The sequence below is a fragment of the Tasmannia lanceolata genome, unplaced genomic scaffold (assembly GCF_043159265.1).
Source record: "Tasmannia lanceolata isolate RefF3 unplaced genomic scaffold, GAP_Taslan_0.1 ptg000002l, whole genome shotgun sequence".
NCBI classification, from domain to species: Eukaryota; Viridiplantae; Streptophyta; class Magnoliopsida; order Canellales; family Winteraceae; genus Tasmannia; species Tasmannia lanceolata.
Window position 1 is genome coordinate 50305738 of NW_027518679.1, and position 20998 is coordinate 50326735.

Below are 20998 nucleotides of genomic sequence, written 5' to 3' on the forward strand. Positions count from 1 at the left end.
TGAAACATAAGCATTTTACCGTTTTCAGCTTTTGCTCTCCATAACGTAGGGTATACTGTTAAAAAAAGGTGTTTGGTAGCGATACAGTATAGACGTTATATTAGTAGGAAACTATCTGATGACTGCAGCTTGCAGCCCCCTCCCCCTTCCTAATTATCAAACAAAGAGACCTAGGCATTCTCTTATATCATTTATTCCCCTTAAAACTAGATAGAAATTGATTAATTTCAAATTGTGCAAATGTTTGGAAAATGCAGTTCCCTAACTAGAAAATAAGGAGACCAGCTGATCACATGGATCTGTGTTTGTATGATGTTTTCTCTTTTTCTCTTTCTTAGGAGCGCCAACGATCTAGGTGATTCCTTGCCAAATCAGCAGCACATTGTACCCCACTTTCTATGGGGCGATCTTTATGCCCGAAGTACACTCTTGTAATCCTTTCTTTTAAATAAAATTGTCTTTATAAAATAAGAGATACCGCTCTAATAACCAGTGATCAGTGCATGATTAGTGCAGTATTAGCATTCTTGGCCCATGCTATGCATTGATGTATAATGATGGGCCCACTATATCAAAAACATTAGTAAAATGTTGGCCCACATCATATGTATAGCTTGGATGGAGATGTTGGGCCCACCCATGGGTATAAATTGGTAGGGCCAGCCATCAAACCTCGGTATAAGACGGTTGGCCCCACTATGCATGTGTTTGGGTCAAGATTGTGGGCTCGACCGAAATCAAAACATGAGGTGTAAAATGCCCCCGCCGCCCACCTATGCATGGTTTGGGTGGAGATGGTAAGCCCCGGCCAAGGGTGTAAAATGGTGGGACCACTCTGCATTTGGGTGAAGATTGTGGCCCCACACTATCAAAATATAGGTATAAAATGGTGGGCCCCTACCTCACCCATGCTAGAATCAAGTCTAGAAGGTTAGTAATTTTCTTTAAAAATGGAAATTTTTTTTAGATTGGAAATATATTCCCACATAATTTTTTTTTCTTGAATGGCTATTTCCACATAAAATAAGTAGCAAAATGCTGGAAAATTTATCTTCTATGGAAAAATTCCAACAAAAAACTCCATGCAAAAAAAATTCCAATAAAATTTACTACGTGAAAAATTTTCTAAAAAAAAAAAAAAAAGGGAAAAACGAATGACAGGGCTCAGCTGCATGACATTACCTGTTTCCAAACAGTCAGGTCTTTATCTTTCAACCTAGAAAAAACTAAGACAAACAGTACTTCACGTGCTGATACATTGAGGCTCCAAAGAAAGGAAAGAGAACAATATATGAATTATAATTCAAAACACGACAGTAACAGTAGTTCATGTGCTGATACATTGAAGCTCCAAAAGGAAGAGAAAGCAAATATATGAGTACAAGAGTACATATGTTAATCCCTCACATGTTTTACTGGCCATAGTTAAAGATTTTTAAGCCTTTAATACCTGTACAACTCCAGCCTGATGATGCACCTTATTGAGGGATGGGAAATTCTAATGTAGAATTGCCCATGCCTCAGATTTCTTGTGGAATCAAACTGTACAACATAGAAAGCTTGGACTCAAGCAGCAACCATGCAATTTGCAGATGCTGAGAAGCCAAGCTACCACAAATTCGTCTGAAAGTCTGGTTCAACTGCTGTTCACTGTCTATAAGTAAATCTCCCCATTAGATCGGAGGTTTGGTTAAGCTTCCATATCATTGGGTAATCTTAGTTAGTGAAAAGAAAGATATGTAGACATCCATTTCCAGGAAACAGCAGGAACACAAAATCTTATAATGTGTAAGTACTGATTTAATAAATTTCAATCTCTTCGTTCTTATCAACGGATGCCCAAGCTCCTGTTAACATTTGTAAACCAAGTTAGTGAGTTTCATTGTCATTTCCAAAGGCAGATAACAGTTCATGGTCATTTGTGAAATTATTACAAGAAAATACATTTAAATAAAGGATGGAAAAAAAATGAGGTAAACCATCAAAGGCCTCAAAAATGACTTCTTTAATTCCACGGATATATACAAGAAGGGCAACGACAATATGACTTAAGTATCCTGCTTACCAACAATAATTTCGATTTGCAGAGAAAATAAAAATGCAAATTGACATACATTATAGTTGATTTTTTTCAATGAGGGCATGCTTGGATCTAGGGATTGTTTTTTCCTGGAAAAAACTCTCTCCAGAAAATGGAAAATCCATGGTTAGGTGAAGTACTTTAATGAAATTCTCGGATGAAACTTTCTCCAAAAAATAGGGAAAGTAAAAAACTCCCTCGGACCAGTTATTTCATCACCCAAGAAAGTAAATTTCTCGTTTTTCGGGCTATAGCATTTTTCTTCTTTCCATAGTCTATCTTGCTATTTCTTAGAAATGGCAGAATACAAGTCTCTCTCTCTCTCTCTCTCTCTCTCTCTCTCTCTCTCTCCAATGTGGGGTATTTAGTGATGGTCTATTTCCGACGAGTGTGTTTCCCAGTTGGAGCATACAGCAAGTTGAAGTGGAAGAAGTTCAGACCTTACATGATCGTCAAGCGGTTGGGTCCTAATATCTATTTGATGGCCCTCCCTGAGGATGACTTCTCCCATCTTCAACGTTGATGGCATGCATCAGTTCCACGTAGACATGCCAGAACCCGACGATATTGTTACTTTACCATTCCGAGTGAGCTCATCTACAGAAGATCATATCGATGACATCAAGACGATGGACGCTCGTCGGGGATCACATCGATGATACCTTGTTCATTGGCGAGATCGGTTGTTGATAGATTGCACTTGGATTGATTGGCTGAGTTGCAGCAACTCCAAGATGACTTGTTCCAGTGCGTTACAGGCATCTCCTAGACGGAGCCTAACTCTTTCCCACACAGGGGTACTGATGTGATCCATCCATGATCACTTTCAATTTTAGGATAGTCTCCCTTTTATCATATGTTAACGTACCAACTTCTCCAAAAGCTTAAGCTGTTGGAGAAAGGCATTATTCATCTTTTATACTTTAACACTCCCCCCCACGTGTGGCCCACTTGGCAAACACGTGGCACATGTGGTCCCACTTTGGGCCGACCATCGCATGTGGATTTTTGCTATCCGGGAGGTTTGAACTCGAGACCTTTGGCTCTGATACCATGTTAACTTACCAACTTCTCCAAAAGCTTAAGCTGTTGGAGAAAGGCGTTATTTATCTTTTATACTTTAACAGCATAGTTTTTATTTTGGGTATTTTTAGCACTATTTGTTGTAAGATGTTTCTATTTTTTAGATTGTAACTATATTTGGTATCTTAGAAGTGGGGGGCTATCCACATCAGCTAGGGCCCATATCTCATCATGAGTTATGCTTGTCTCACACTTATTTCCTATCATAACCCACAACTTGGGCTCTATTCTGTTCTAGGTTGGGGTTAGGGTTTGTGGCTTGGGTTAGATGAAGGAGGAGGAAAGGGGTTTGGGTTTAGGGATTGTGGGGTCTGTGATAGGGAGAAAGAAAGAGAGAAGAGAAAGAATGAGAGACATGGAGAGAGAGAAAAACAGGGGGTAAGAGAAAAAAAAGGGAGAAAAAAGAGAGCTGGGATCTTTTGCTCTGATACCAAGTAGATGTAGCCCAAGGGAGAAGTAGAAGAAAAGAGGGGAAAAGAAAATTAGAATAAAGAGAGAAGAAGAATAAGATAAGAAGAGAAGAGGAAGAATAGAGGAGAAAGGGGGTGAGAAGGAGAAAGAGGGAGGGAAGAAGACAGGGAAAAGGGAAGAAGAAGGGGAATAGGGGAGAAATCTGTATTTCTTCATTAATTTATCAAAATTTAAGATCTCTAATACATGTGGCCTATGTGTAGGCAATGGAAACAAATTCCATAAAAACAAAATCCCCAACTCTAAATAACATGGAAATAAATGTCCTAGAAATATTCAACAAGCTGATAGAAGCATAAAGACCTTTCTAAGTATCCACTTGTGTTCTTCTTGAATTTAAGAAAATTGTGTTGCATTTTAAAGCCAGCGCATCCCAACTGAATCCAGTAAACTCATCAAGTCTTTCAAGTACCCAAGCAACTATTTGGACAAGGGTAGAAGAAATGAGGAACCAATACAGTGTTGGATTGAAAAGGTCGCCTTTGATAAGTAAAGGATTGGGTTTAGCTTGTAGTACGGAGAGATTGGACATCAGATGGGGTTGTCTTATGTCTTATTTTTCCTCAGAATTCCACAGGTTAGGTTTTGGATTGTTGATGGAGTTCCACAAATTAGGGTATTGGGCTTCACAGTGGGTGATGGTGTAGATTACTTTTACTTTTGGTGTACTGACTTGCATGTCTTGAGGTGAGGGATAGGTTTTATTCTCTTTCAATGTATCTTGGGTTTTGCGTTTTGAGTTTTGATTGTACAAGTAGCAAAGGATAAAGGTTAGGATGGGAAATTAAGGTATGGGTTTCCCAGGATAGGTCTTCTTTTTGTTTTTCCCCTTTGCTTGCTATACGTGCTTGTTAGGGCTAGGATGCAAGGGTCAAAGTTAGGAATACGTTGCTGAAGGTCCCACACAATAATGGAACAATACTGTTAACATCATCTTACTCAGAGAAATGTGTATATGGGTCTGGCCTTAGGTGTGTGATGTAGTTTTCTAGAAATAAAATTGCTGGATCCGAAGATATGTGTGAAAAAATTGTATCATGATTCCATCACAAGGATATGAACCCTACTTTAGATCTAGACATGTAGGAATTCAGATCAAGATCTTGACCTTGACACGGTACAGTATTGCATTCTTAACGTGTCCATTGACATTTGCAAGATAAGGGTAAATTTTAGGTTATTTAGGATTTGAAGTTTGGCTCCTTGGATAGAGGAGTGAGAATATATGTAATGGAATATGCAGGACAGGGTCAAAAGTTTGCAAACGAAATTAATATAGATAATGAAAAATGTACCTTTGCCCTCCTATAAACGCGACAAATAAAACATGCAATATAATAATATAAATGTCAACTCTCTAATAAGCATCGGCTACAATGTGTTTCCGTCTATGCTAGCTAAAAATTGATTAGGTAAATGCAATCAGCAGTACAAGGTAGGTATTTCTCGCAACAATTAGTTCCCAAGAAAATTATTGAAGACATAGATTCAGCAGCTTATGAATAAATTAGCATCTATACAATATAAGTGCTCAAATATCACGCAAGGTAGGTATTTCTCGCAACAATTAGTTCCCAAGAAAATTATTGAAGACATAGATTCATCAGCTTATGCGTAAATTAGCATCTATACAGTATAAGTGCTCAAATATCTAATATACTTCAAATCACTCTAATTTCGACAGTAATAACTCATATCATCACCTGCACATATTTCCTCGAGGTCTGATTTCGATCATTCCTCCACCAGTCCCGTAATGAATCTTCTTTCCCCCAAGACTTTCAAGTTTGTCCTTGCCAATATTTGTGATCTACAAATTGAAGTTCAAAATTACTTTCCAAGAATAAAGTGCATGAACACTGGAATAATTCCTGCAACTAAAAATGCCAGCTGTTTAAAAGAGCTGGAAGAGCACTAAACCGAAAATATTAAATTGACATCTTATAGAGGGTGGCATAGTTTTCTAATATATTTGTGTAACTTACGTTGTGTTCTTGTAGTAAAGAATCCGTCATATTCTCTTTCAAGCCCTTAAATCAATTAATAACACACGCACTCATGAGAATAGTGGGAAAAAGTTGAAAAAATTAAGTAATGATGCACAAAAGAGACATAATGATCTGTAATTTAAATAAAGTAGGAAAAATGAAAACCTTGATATGACTGGGCCGAGACAATTTTGGTAGAGATGTGATATTTTGCTGAAGTTCTGATGTCAATGAGAGCTAGCATTTAAGAAAAAAATGAATAAGTTATAGCTAATATATAACAAAAAGGTAGGGGTGTTCATTATTCGGTTAAAACAGAATAACCGAACCGAATTGGTTCGGTTGGTTCGGTTTTTTTTTTTTTTTTTGGAAATTCGGTGGTTCGGTTTCGGTTATCTCAACAAAAAAATTCGGTTAACCGAAATAACCGAAATTATGATAAAAACCATTATTTTTTCAAAAAAAGGTGCTATATGGGCACTCCGTAGAATGATCAAAACTGTCCATTTGATTGATCACAACTTAATTAGGTTGTGCTCAAAAAATATTTCAATTGGATGATCCTAGCCCTCCGATCGAAACCAAGATTTTGCTTTTTTCCCTCTTTTTTCTCACTATAACCGAATAACCGAATTTTTAATCGGTTCATTTTCGGTTCGGTTTTTAAAAATTTCATTCGGTTTCGGTTACCGAAATTTGATAACCGAAATTATTTCGGCTATCAAATTTCGGTTATTTCGGTTTGGTTATAACCGAATAACCACCCCTACAAAAAGGCATATAAAAGTGAAAAATAATTAATATAAAAACAGTCTAACATGTGGATTGGGAACATGCTACCTATCCTGTTCTAGCACAAAAATCAGATAAATGGCATAATGGTCCTAAGATCTGAACCTTCCATCAAGTGGAAGCAATCTAAGGTGAATCATCAATGTTCCTTTTACTGTCCACTGGAAGGCCACCTCTCAGACAGTGAAGATCATTGGACCAGTAATATTTTTGGGCCACAGACAATTCACTTGGCTTACCAATGAAGATGATATAGATCAAAGGAATGTGCCACATCAATTTTGTGCAACCACACAATTAAAATGAACCCAATCCACTAGTTAGGTACAATTTAAAATCAACAATAACATCAATACCCTTCTTGTGTTGAAATGATCATTAACATACATGAATACGTATTTAATGCCTACCTTACTAAACAGTTCTATTGGTGGATTATGCTGAAATTGCCTGTCCGTTGAGAAATTAAATTCCTGTGCGGAAGCAAGAATGCAATGTAATCACCTTGAAGCATTCAAAATAAAACGTATACCATCTTTATACACCTGTAATAAACTTAACAGGATACCGTGGGTGTTGTGGTTTCCCGCTTGCTAGTTCGGAAGACACCAATATCTCCTTTGCTTGAAAATATCTATATTGTGCATAAAATAGAACTTGTTAAGATGCAACTACATACAAGAATAAAAAAATCCAAATGGAAACCATTACTATTACCTTCTTATTAAGAGGTCTAGCTATGAATTTGGGCATGATTTCACATTGTTCTCGCCTTAGATGATCTACGACTTCTGTTCTGAAAAAACCAACAAGACATTAGTATTTCTTGAGTACACAACCAGTATCATCCATATAAAAGATTGGAACTTCTTTGAGCTTCTCATTTTGATTAGAAGCTCATGTTTCCATACTAAATACTTGCAGGATAAGCAACTTAGATTGAACCATAATAAAAGACCGTAATCACATTATTAAATGCCATAAATAAATTTTAAAAAAAACCAAAAGACACCAAGAAAAGACTTTCTAATACCCATTTTCAACAAGGGTCCAACAAAGAAAGGCACATGTTTTTTAGTACAATGTGATTGAATAATGATGGATTGAAAAACAACAGCCAGCCATTTGATTATTTGTTTCCACAAACGAATAGACCACTACTAATAAAGCTACAAAAAAAAAAGATTTAATCCATGCTCCACAGTATCATATTATAGGAAGATGAATATGAACAGAATTGGTTTTCCTTCAAGAGAAACTTGCTTTGGAACCTTTGGCTGCACTTGGTTTGAAGCCCAAAATTGACACAAGTTGATACTAACTACATAACAAGAACCTATGACCCAAAGAAAAAAAAAAGGGCGGCCCAGTGCACAAGGCTCCTGCCATTGCGGGGTCTGGGGAGGGCTACATGTACGCAGTCTTACCCCTGCTTTCAGAGAGGCTTTTTCCGTGACACAAACCCTGACTGCCAGGTCACAATGGAGCAACCTTACCGTTGCGCCAAGGCTCGCCCTCTGATATGGTTGTCTATCTCCCAGTTTGACTAACAACTGCATCCGAAGACTAATTGTGACATCAGTATCTACAAGGATCATCTATTAAATCATTTCTATCACTATATTATCAACTATCAGTCTATAATAAAACCCCTGCATGTACGTATGTGCATTTATGCATTTATTACGTTCCTACACTTTCTCTTAAAACTCCGCCCTTCCATAGATACCTTTTATGGCTAGTTGGATTGAACGATAACATCAATGTCCATATCCAAGTAACATGAGCCTAAATACTAAATAGATCCCGTCAAAATCATATCATATGGTAAGCAGTGTGATTCTTCAAGAAACTTCCTTGATGAGCACCATGATGCATCGAAGGATTGAAAAATGACCTGAACCCACCTCCTGACAAACATCACCCCCTTGTGCTAGACAAGGTTTTGAATTTTGGCGCTAATATTTACCGTGAATCGTTTTTTCAACAGTATTTTGACGAAAATTTTAGATTTTGCTGTTGAAATCTCATTTTCTTGCCTTTTTTCAAGATTTCCACCGAAATTTTAGGGTTTTCCACCGATATTTTAGGAAAACCAAAATTTAAGGGATAATTTTACAAGATTTCAGCCAAAATTTCCACCAGAATATCGATTCCGGTGCTGGCCAAAATCGACACTGAAACCGAAATTTAGAACCTTGGTACTAGAAGATAACAGAAATTCAAAGGATCAATCACAAAATAAATTGGCACTCATAGTAATTATTTCCCAATGATGCTCCTCGATACGAATAAGATCAAGGGTAACATTGAGTTCTAGCAATAAAAAGTTGATGAGCCCGAAGATTAATGAAGCTTTCCAGAAGTAACAAAATTACAGTAGAGAAAATTATTTATAGGATGCCCTACTTTTTTCTAGGTAGTCACTGCTCAAGATATAGAAGAAATATCAATTTGAACAGAAATCACCAGCTTCTGTTTTGAACTTACTTTTGAGGCTGAGAAGGAATAACAGGCTGATATCCTGAGTTCTTGGAGTCTGGGGCACCAATTTCTATCACAGAACTAGTCTTTTGGTTGGGCATGACCTGCAACGACAATATTATTGAACCTATCTAGAAACCAGATAGTAGTCATTCAAATATTACAATAAAAGGGAGAAAATAGATATCCAATTTTTTGCCACAAAGTAAATATTGCTTATTGACTCATCAAAGTAAAGACTAAACATATCAAAATTAAGTCCATGAGGTACTTTATCTGAATCAGTGCAAGATAGTAATGATGATGATGCAGTAGATAAGTGTTGCATAGCCCTCTCCGATGTCTTCAAGTGAAACTCCTATGAAAAAAATGAGAACAGACGGAAACATCAGTGCTGAAATTGTGCAAAGGATTCATTTTGCAGACATGATTGTGTGCCATGACAAAGGTTTTCAAAGTTGCGCCGAAATTTCGGAAGAAATTACCGAAATTTTGGAAAAAAAATTAAAATATTACAGTTTCGCGAAATTTCGAACGAAATTTGGGACTCTGACCGAAATTTCAGTTTCATGTGGTTTCTGTTTCAGTCCCAACCGAAATCCAAAATTTCGGCCGAAATTTAAAACCATGGCCATGACACAGCCCTGGTAATAGAGAAGAAAATTACAAAGAACTGATGTAACTTCTTACTTGAAACTCAGGCAACCGTGGTGTGCTCTTTTGTGGTAGTGGCAAAGAAGGAGCCTCAAGAATCTGCAGAACAGAAAAGCAAAATATTAGAAAATATCAATGAAGAATCTTTTTAAAAAATTTATCAATTATCAAGAAATCTAAACGACACTATTAATTGTAAGTACAAACTTTTCTGTTCAATGGGCGTGCTTTAAACATGTGCATGGCTGGAAGCACTCGTTCACTTAACTCTATACCATTCTTGGGCCTGAAATTTCAAAAGAAAATATGTGCCTACAGCTCTTCGGACAAAATTATCCTTTTCAATTTTCATCTCAAGGAATGCCGTACACAGTCAACATCCATTTGACAAGAAGTGAGAATACCTCATCCTCTGCGCTCTTTGTGCTGTTTCCAGTTCTGGCTCTCTTGGAATAGTGAGTTTCAGCCTAGACTGCTCAGAATTGCAATGAGTGGGTCCATTCTGCTGCTAAGGAAAACATAACTGGTAAAAGTGATGACTTAAGAGGCATCTGCTAGGATGTTATGTCAGAAATATCTCCAATATTTTCAAAATATTGCATTTTTATCAGGACATTTTGATAAAACGACAAAATCGTGAAATAATACTTAGATTTTAAAAATATAGCGATATTTTCATTTTTATCATAAAATATCTCCATAATATCACAATTTTATCCTGATATTTTTACGATATTTTTATTTTATATTTTTCTTAAATTTATATATGTATATATTTTCCAGATAATTTATTTTAATCATTTTTCCTGATATAAACCTGAAAAAATAAAAAAATTTAATATATCCCGAGATTTTCCCTTGCCAAGAAATTCACAAGAATGATAGTTGTGGCATAGCTAGTATTGAATAAATTATGTTCACCACTTCACCCTTAAATTAGAACCAGCAAGTGAAAAGGGGCTAGATAGATCAACAATTTACAAATGAGAGCCCTTCCTAATATTAGGACCAGCATCACGTTTCTCAAGCTGTATACATTACCTTTCTCGGAACCTTGTGTACCAAGTTGACTTGTTGCATCATGTCAATTACCTGCTTCAAAAAGAATAGATAGATATTCTTACAGAAGCACAAAAAACTACAGTTGAATTCAGAATAAATAGATTCATATGTACTATGCAAGTTCAACCTAACCTGCTCATTTTTCCAAGCATTCATATAAATACATTTACATAAGTAGATTAAAATTAGAAACAAAATATTCTAATCACTAACATGCTTTTGTCATTACAAAATCACACACCAGTATGTCATGTAGTGTCCATATACCTATATTCTTTGTTATCATCTCATTTGATCAATATGGTATTTTCATTGAAAATTATTGCCCCACACAGTGTTTTAGTCAAAGGCCTCTAGGATGTGTATACGAGTTATTCCCGGATCAAATCAAGTTTAGTTGGTTTTAAGATGAGATTTGGAAAACATACTGCCGGTACTAGTCACAATTTTATTTTATTTTTTGTCATTAGGAATAGTATATGTTACAAGGATCAGAGGTAAAAATTGACAATCTTTCATATACTATACAATGATAAGGTTCCTCCATTGTGACCTAGTGGTCACGTGTTTGAGCCACAGAAACAGCCTCTCTGCAAAGCAGGGGTAAGGCTGTGTACATCTAGCCCTCCCCAAACCCCGCAATGGCAGGAGCCTCGTGCATTGGGCCGCCCTTTTTTTCATATACAATGATAACAGAATAAATACCACAAAAATATGAAAATCAAACAACATCACAGTGCAAAATTCTTTAATTCTCTTCGTAAGTTTGAGACAAACACGTGCAAAGCAGGAAAGGTGTGCAAATTTTCAATCAAGTTGTGAAGGAGAAACCCTTTAGGATTCAATGTACTATGAAGCAGAGAATTATCTGACACTTGCAAGATGGCATGTGTCTTCAAGTCGACACATGTCAGGCTCATTGGGCACTGCATCTGTCAATGTGTAGAAGCAGCAAGCATCCACTTTGTATGAGAGAAGAAGAAGAAGAATTTTGTAGAGGTTGAGAATCCAGCCCCACAACTTGATGCTTTTATATATATTGAGTCTTAATTATTATTAGTAAAGTCATCAGGGCCATCCTAGATGTGTTGTCAATGTTCTGAAAATCGGAATCGTATCGTAAATCGTAAGAGGGGTCGAATCGTAAATCGTAAGATTTTTTCAGATTTATATATATAAATCAGAAAAAATTAATAAAAAATAGGAAAAATTACAAATAAGAATAAAAAGAGCAATTATCAATTTTCCATTAAAAACGATTAAAATAAATAACATGAAATGCTTGATAACCACTTAACCGATTGTCATAACTCATAAGTAAAATTAATTAACCATTCATAACTCAGTTCAAACAAACATAATAGGGCACACGGCACACCCTTGTTTGTTTTAGATTAAAATCGGGACTTCTATTATTGATTAAAGGCTCTGTTTGTTTTGGATTGTGAGAGCAGATTGTGAGTACATAACATTAACAGATTTTTTGACCCACAATTAAACGTAAATTTGGGTCTAATAATCAGTTTTGCACTCGAAATCAGTTCTCAAAATCCAAAAAAAAACAGAGCCTTTTAATCAGTTTTGGACTCTAAATCAGTTCTCAAAATCGAGAACAAACAGAGCCTAAAAGGGGTCAGTACTATTTGTTTTGGATTTTAAGGACTGATTGGAGTCCAATCGGTTCTCAAAAGCCAAAACAACCAGAGCCTAATCAGTTTCAGACTCAATCGGTTCTCAAAAGCCAACACAAACACCAAAACAACCAGAGCCTAATCAGTTTCAGACTCAATCGGTTCTCAAAAGCCAACACAAACAGAGCCTAATCAGTTTCAGACTCAATCGGTTCTCAAAAGCCAACACAAACAGAGCCTAATCAGTTTTGTACTCTAAATCAGTTCTCAAAATCTAAAACAAACAGAGAAAAGGGTCGGCCCTATCTGTTTTCGATTTTAAGAACTGATTTGAGTCGAATCAGTTTTCAGAATCCAAAACAAACAGAGCTAATCAGTTTTGGACTCCAAATCATTTCTCAAAATCGAAAACAAACAGAGCAAAGGTTCAGCCCTATCTGTTTTGGATTTTAAGAACTGATTGGAGTTGAATCAGTTCTCAAAATCCAAAACAAACAGAGCCTAATAATCAGTTTTAGACTAAATCAGTTCTCAAAATCGAAACCAAACAGAGCCGGAGTGATGGATAAGGTAGGAGGAGAAAAAAAAACAGAAAACAAAAACCTACCTAAAACCGAAGTGGGTTTGGGAGCTTTCTTCTTTTCCTTTTCTTCCTCGTCTCGTATTCCACTCTTTCTTCTTCTTCTTGCCTTGAACGAATGGAGGAGGAGATTGGAACCCTAAGATCGAAGTGGGTTTGGGCTTTTTGGGTGCTTTTGTAACCCTAAAGGCGTCGTAAACATGAGAAGTCGAGAGAATGGGAAGATAAAGTCGTAAAAACCCTTTTACATAAGTTGTGGGGCCCACTTTATTTTAAAAAAAAACAGATTCTGGATTGAATCGGACGATTCACTTGCATCGTACGATTCACGATTGAATCGTACGATTCAATCCAAAAACGATTCAAGCTAACGATTTAAATCGTGAGGTGTACGATTCGATTTGAATCGTACGATTTTGACAACATTGTGTGTTGTATCTAAATGACATGAAATAAGCCAACTTTACTGTTTTCGTCAAAAGGGAATAGAGTTTAGGGTTTTCATGGGAGGGGCAATAGAGTTTAGGGTAGTGCAATCGAATTGCGGGGAGAGTACATTTTCTTTAAATTGTGGGATTAGGGTTTGTGCCCAAACTCCAAGGTGCACCGACTCCGATATCAAAGAAGACAATAAATCTAAGGTCTCAGATCCGATAATGGAAGGGAGAATCAAAATACAAGAGAATAGAAACAGGAGAAGGAAGAAATCTCTTTCAAACTAATATGTATCTTCTCAACCTTGACCTGATCCATGTTGAAGTGTAGAAGCCATCTACTTCTTATTAGAGGAGAAGAAGAAACAAAGAAAGAAAGAAAGAGGAGAATAGAAGAGAAGAGAAGAAGAATTTCAAGGAGATTAAGAATCTAACCTCACGACTTGATGCACTTATAAATATTGAGTTGTAAAAAAATACAACTAATACCATCCATTAGGGCTATCCTAGATAGGTCCTTTCACAGTAACAAGAAATAAGCCTACATCAACTTAAAATAATTACGCTGAAATTTCAATATAACATTAATATAAACTATCTAACTCTTAACAGCATCCTTCTAGTCATCTAATGAGTGGAACAAAGTCTCCATCTTACCAAATGAGTGTCAATGCAGAGCAACCCAAATTCCCAAATACAATCTAGAAAAAAAAACTTTAAAAAAGAGCTTTTACGTTCAGCTGAGACTCAAGATAGAAAATTTGTGTCTATAAACTACACATATAATTATAATATTATTGCATATTCAAACACAATAATTTATATATGTTATGAGAAAAATAACAACTAGTACAATATTAATTAGTAACAGTTCAATCAAACTTAACTCCATGCTTGTAAAATAAAACAAAATATTTAAAATATCAAGTGTATATAAATATATATATATATATATATATATATATATATATATTACAAATAAAAATACAATATATAATCAATTAAAGCACATAAAAATTGAAATATCCTAAAATCAAATGTGCATCCATAAAAGAGGCACAAATTCAAATGTGTCATAAAATTTCAAATATCATACAACTGAGTAAATCAAGTAATTAATTACTTTCTTAAATATTTACGATATACATATTTTGAAGTATTTTTTGCATAAACAAGTCACAGAATCTAGCTTTACTTAACTCATTCAATGTTACTCACCTAGACCTATTTCGATGTTCATGCTGCACTGATTTCCTGAACATGGTAACCAACTTGACAAACCAATCCACATCTAAACGTCATTTAAACATATATTGCAGAACTAGAGCTGTCATTAAATCTTAATCGCACGGTGTGGGGAATACATTCAAGTGGAGCTCATGAATCAGCATAGCCTAGGAAGTGTCTCAACGTACATGAATTAACTTAACTATGAATAGTTTGAAACAGAAATAAAGAACGGCTAGATTTAGAAATGAAAAAAAAAACTACAAATACTAAAAAAAGATAGATTTGAAGGTGGTTTTAGTGAGATTGTGCCAGTGATAATTGGTAGTAGTTTAAAGTGGGAGCTGGAGTGGAGCAGCAACTCGGTACAAGATTCTTGATGCTAAGATTGTTGGCATTTTTGGTGTGGCCCACATTGGTGGGACCCACTTAAAAGAGACGGAAGTTCAGTTATTCTATCCCCTTACACATATAGTGTTGTATTTACAGAGGAGTCATCCCAAGTGTTTTAAACTTGTAAAACATCAAACTGTTGGATGTGTGGAAGGACACAAAAAAGTGTGATCCAAAAATCTATAAATATGTGTGTTAGTTTAATGGGAGCACACACATACATTTATAGCTAAAGTTCCATCTAAAGAGAGTCCCTAATCTGAGAGAAAAACATGCCTGTGATTCCATCACTCGAGCATAAAGTCTTCTACAGATTAGAAGAACACTCTTCCATTGTCAGAGGAGCAGGGGTATTTGTGTCCGTGATTCAACATGTTCGATGGAATTCGTGATCTCTAATTCTAATCGCCATGGCCGGAGGTAAGTTCCACATTAATTAAAAAGTAATTTAAATTTTACAAAGATAACATATTGAACATATTAAATACAATCTCAAGGTCCCAACAATATAGACCCATCATGGCTCAACGCCTTGAAAAGTTGAAGAAGAACATTAGAGGCATTAGGAGAAAAATAACAAACTCTGATGCACCTTGAACAAGTGACCGCCCTCAAGTTTTTGCCTCTTGGCAGCTTGACTTTCATTCCCAGATGGATTTTCTATGCTTCTCCCACTCTTTTGCACCAGTGGTTTTTGAATCCTAACAATTGAAGTAAATAAATAAAAAAGGATAAACAAGTAAATTTTGATAGAATGGAAACAAGACTTGAGGCAATGAAAATGATGGCTTCAAAGAGCCTTCGTAATTCAAGAAAACAAAGAAAAAAGAAAAGAAATAGAACTCCAAAGAACCATCATATGAGATACTGATAGTGATAAAAGCAACAGGTAGAGTGTCATTCATATTTATTATAGAACATAAACCTACCGTAATACATGTGTGTACAACAGAATTTCTGAAATGATGCAAGATTGACATGAAATCAAGTTAGATAATCAACTTAACATGGAAAAAGTACTTTGAAGATGAAAGCTAAAATGTCCATTTCTAGCATGCATGGAGATTGCCAAGACATGCAAGTAAGATTAAAATGAATAAAAAATAAAATAGATGGAGATCTAAAATCAACCTTTTCACAAATTGGTGTGAACCTTTGACTACTTGTAGATAATTTTGTTTGGCCAACTGACTAGCAGTAGGTTTCATCAAGGTAGAGCCCCTTGAGACAGAGGCCTTGATGACAGGCTTTCTTTGAGCTTTGGAAATATCTGGGGCCATATCATAGAATGTGCATCCTACAAGTCAAAAACATAGCAATGCAGACAAAAAAGAAGTAAATAAAAAGGAAAAATGGTTGAACTATGGCTAATAAAAGTTTTTGTTGAAGGTTCATCCAATTGTCGTTCAACAAAATTACAGGATAATGAATAGAAGGTAGCAAGAAGACACATTCCCGGAGTCAAATTGGGTTAAAAGAATTCAAAAGAACCAAAAAGCATCCATATGAAGGGGAAAAATCGAACCTCATCATCAGTTAATCAAATTTGGTCTAGTTTCAAAAAAAAACGCCAACAGAAATATTATTACAAAAAAGTGACTAATCGGGGGGGAAAATCGAACCTCATAATCAGTTAATCAAATTTGGTCTAGTTCCAAAAAAACGCCAACATAAATATTATTACATAAAAAGTGACTATCAGAACCTTTGGTGACACCATCCCCTCTGTGACAATCAGCGCCAGTGCTATCACTAAGTACGTGATCCAAAACACTTGAGGTGGATGTTTGTTGTGCATGTTGACCATTTTGTAGATCGTTCATTGGGCAGCCGATGAGGAATCCTTCATCCTTAAACCCATCACAATCTAGAAAGACAACAAGAAATGTAAAGTTAGCATCAACCCAAAAGCATAGTTTGGATCAAAGCACTAATAGTTCTTCCTGACTTGGACGAAAATAAACTTTTTACTGCAGGATGAATGTTCTTAAGATGTATTCATGTTTGCATGGCACCCCCGCAACTTGCAAGTCTTAATGAGCCAAATGTTAATTCAAGTTGTGGCGAGCCACTAGCGAGTTTCTCAAGCAGCTTTCATTTTTTCCCAGGCCAAGCCAGAAATTTCATTAGGAAAAGGTTCTTACATGCTGTCAACATGTAAAGAGTACCCCCAAAAAAAATTTACCTAAACTACAGAGCAAACTAGGAATATTAGATATAACACCCAGATACATAAATTATATTTATAGATAATTAAAGGTAAAAGATACTTTACCAAAGAAGTACAGTCAACGTATAATTTTTTTCAATTGAATTTAGATAATATCCATTTATCATTTTATTGTTCAAAATTGATGTAATATTAATATATTATTGAATATAACTAGAAGAAGGGCGAGAAGGGCTGCCAGTGCACAAGGATCCCACCATTGCAGGGTCTGGGATATTATTGAATATAACTATAGATAAAAACATATTTCCTAAAGCAAAACATTTAGAGTAAGCTGAAAATAATAATAATTTTATACTTATAGTATTTAACAGTGTTTGAAAACCCAGACTTGGACAATAACTCGGCAAAGGTAAGATCGAGTCAAATCGGGTGCATCAATGAGTGATTGATGTGGTCAATTTTTCATTAACTCGAGCAAGTCAAATGAGTTATTATTGACTCAGTAGGTCCGAACTCGAGAACTCGGCAAAGGTAAAACCAAGTTGACTTTGAAGATTCAATGATTACTCGGGAGAGTTTAAACAATGGGATTGAGTTAAAAAAATTTATTGAATACTTCATATAGTGGTTTTCTAAAGACGCTATCATCCTATAAATTTTCTCCTTACATGATAAAATTATATCCAATTTTGGTATAACCACACCCCGGCCTCAAGGCCATGTGTTCTTGTTGTCATGCAAGAACTTGTTGTGTTGTTTCGACTGTTTGTAAGTCCAATCTTATCATTTTTTGTTCTGGTGTCAAATCTTGAGTTAGTGAGCCTAAAAGCATGTGACTGCAAATTCAAATCTACCATATGTGAGAGTCTAAATATCTCCACACATTGCCTTCTCAATTTAATAACATTGTTACTTCAGGCTGTACCACCATTTGCATTTTGCAAGACTATTATATACTGCAAAAGATTATTAAATGACAAATTGGCAAAGAAATTATTTACGGAAGGCTATGGAAATGAACTATTCTAATCGCACAAGTTATGCAAAAGCTATGCAAAATCCCATTTACAGAAGGCTATGGCAATGAACTATTCTAATCTTCATGCAATCATGCAAAAGCTATGCAAATCCCATTTCAGTCAGACAAGCATGCTGACCATCAACCATGAAAGTAAATCCAATAAATGCATAATAACTTCCATTAAATGGAAAAGAACTTGATCCAAAGAAATTGAGGCTTGCATAGATTCAATATAAATAAATAAAATAATGATAAAAAAAGGCCCAATATCTAGAAAAAAGTCCAACAAGAGAAAAAAGTGTTTCATCATAGTTGCACAGACTAAGGAGAAGTACATGATACCTCCATATTTTTTATCCGGTACGGAAAATTGAGAGCCCATGCCAATATTTGACTGACTAGTGATTGAATTAGTATGTTCCGCATCTTTAGATTTTGGAATGGTATTTACATTTTTCACTAGGGCATCTTCGCTCATATTCAACTTCATTGCATAAGCTGAAAAGAAGAAGTTTTCAAAAGAAAATAAGGTTCACATTTGAGTCAGTTATCCAAAATAAACAAATGTATATGATGATAGTACAAAACGAAAAGAAAGTAGTATAAAAGTAATTATGAAAGTTGATTATTCATAGTAAACAGTATACTTCAGTGAATTAATGAGCAAATAAATGATGAAATTTGGCAGTTTGTGTAAGAGAAAATCACACATTATATGTTACGGTATTCATTCGATTTATATATCCCTCAAGAATCAACTATGGCAGTGAGTATATAGGTAGGAATTGTGTGGAAATGCAAGAAAGATTTATTTCCTGTTCCCTTTGTCATGTCACAAACCATCATCTCCAAGGGCAAGTAGCATTCAGCTGCACTATGTAGTTTTGACCATGAGGCGTTAGGATTATATTCCGTTCTGTTTTGCACATATTGGAAACTTTCAGGCTGTCTTCCCTCATGGACATTACTTCCTTTGTAAAACATTTCTCTTCAATTTTTCCCATTTCAAATCAGTCGTGTGTTCTGCAGTTCTGCTTTCAAACAGTTATTACCAACAGACATTCAACACTGCACTCTTCAACAGGAAAGGCAATCAAGCTTAGTGTTAGCATGCTAAAGAGCCCTTACACTTGGGCAGTGTTTGGATTGCAGGAATTTTCTGGAAACGTTTGGAAAGGAAAAATATTTTGAAATGTTCCTACTTTTTTTTACATTCTAAAAATGATAACTTAAACCAAACCTATTCAATTTTTACTTAGGTGAACCTTCAATTTACGATAATTTCCCTCTACATTAATCATACTCTGATATTTCCCACTAAATCATGCAAAGAAAAAAAATTCCCAAGAAATTTTTTCCATCAGAAATGTTTTTCTTCCAAACCAAACAAGATTGATTGGTAAACCAAAACCCAGAACAAAGATTTCACTGAAAGCTCTCCTAGCTGATGTATATAGGAACCATTACTATCAATTCATCTGTATTTAGTTCTACATCATGTTTATTAATGAAAGAAAAAAAACGTATTTTTTAAATTATAACACAGTAGTAATGATAACAACTACAACAATTTGGAAGCTGCAATTAACTAAAACATCAATTCACATGGCAAGAAAAATAACAAACTATAATCAAAGATTAGGTATATTAACATAAACCATCTGCATTGTCCAAACAAACCCTTGCATTTAAAGAATCATGCCCCATCCAAAATCAGCTTCTCCAACTACACCAATGCTAAATCAACCAAACCGCATAGAATAACAAAAAACTAAAAAAAAAACATCTTATTTTACAAAAACAAGATTAGACATTTCTAGGGTTCTACATCATGTTATTAATGAAAGGAAAAAAATATTGATAATACATTAGCAATCAATTATAACAATTTGGAAGCTGCAATTAACTAAAGCATCAATTCAAATGCAAAGAAAAATAAAAACTAGAATCAAAGATTAGGTATATTAACATTAACCATCTGCATTATCCAAAGAAACCCTTGCATGTAAATTAAATCAACCGAACCTCATAGAAAGACAAAAAGAAAAAAGAAAAAAAAAACATCGATTCACAAAAAAGAAAGAAAGACAAGATTAGAAATTTCTAGGGTTTAGTCCAAAACCCTTACGAGAAGGAGGATAACTGCCAGCAGTCACGAACCAGAGCTCCGCATCTCGAGCTTCAGAAATCGATTCTCCTCTGCTAAAATCAAAGTAATGAAAAGCATCAAATTCATAATCAAGATCGATTTCAAGAGAATGAAACCCTACTTCGAGATTTTCCTCCATATTTTCATCCATTTTCTTGCAATCTAGTAAAGATTTCAAAGCAAGAAACAAGATGAGGATTTCATTAGTTCAAAGATTCATATTCTCTTGCTCTGAAATCAGATAACTCTACGAATAAAAAAACCCTAAATTGAGGGATTTGAAGAAACTTCGTATATTTATTATTCGAACAGAAATGGCAGAAAAAATGTAAGAAGGGATTTTATAGCGCCGATGAAGGAGAGTCTGAAATTTGAATAGGGTATTAAAAAAAAAAAAATTTGAACTGGATGACGAATATGCCCCTTTCTTTGGAGATAATGGCAGAGGAAGTTTTGAAAGACTTAAATGCCCTAATCTTTTGATAATAATTACAAATATGAAGCTTTGCTAAATGACAAATATAACGTCACGCCTTTTTCAAAAATTGAAGTTAGATAAGGACATTTTCGTCATTTTGTAGAGAGAAAGGTGTGGTTTTGTCTCTACACGTTCAGATGTGTCATCGGGCTCCAAGCTACGTTTCGGGCGCGGTTTCGTCTCGTCATTCGAAAATTCCGCCCTCTTGATTTCCTTGATTATAGTAGGAATCGGATTTCCGTCTTTACCCCAATGTTTTTCTAAAATTACGAATTTTAACCCACTTTAGTATGGAGGG

General features: G+C 35.3%; 1 protein-coding gene across 6 annotated transcripts; it reads right to left on the reverse strand.

The window, feature by feature from the left end:
- Positions 1–1271: 1271 nt before the first annotated feature.
- On the reverse strand, positions 1272–20563 carry LOC143877180 (protein TPX2-like). Of its 6 annotated transcripts, none has more exons than XM_077379097.1 (18): positions 20202–20563; positions 18416–18571; positions 16585–16746; positions 16011–16176; positions 15472–15580; positions 10594–10644; positions 9957–10057; positions 9760–9838; positions 9589–9651; positions 9170–9256; positions 8905–9002; positions 7132–7210; positions 6983–7048; positions 6825–6887; positions 5788–5859; positions 5620–5664; positions 5338–5444; positions 1272–1847 (listed from the first exon to the last, which is right to left on the reverse strand). In XM_077379097.1, the coding sequence occupies exons 1-18, from the start codon at positions 20371–20373 to the stop codon at positions 1829–1831; spliced, it is 1695 nt and encodes a 564-aa protein (XP_077235212.1). In that variant the 5' UTR covers positions 20374–20563; the 3' UTR covers positions 1272–1828. The 6 variants fall into 6 exon arrangements, with proteins under 6 accessions (XP_077235212.1, XP_077235203.1, XP_077235194.1 ...); XM_077379088.1 differs by having other exon boundaries at positions 9957–10060; XM_077379079.1 differs by having other exon boundaries at positions 10594–10647.
- Positions 20564–20998: the final 435 nt, after the last annotated feature.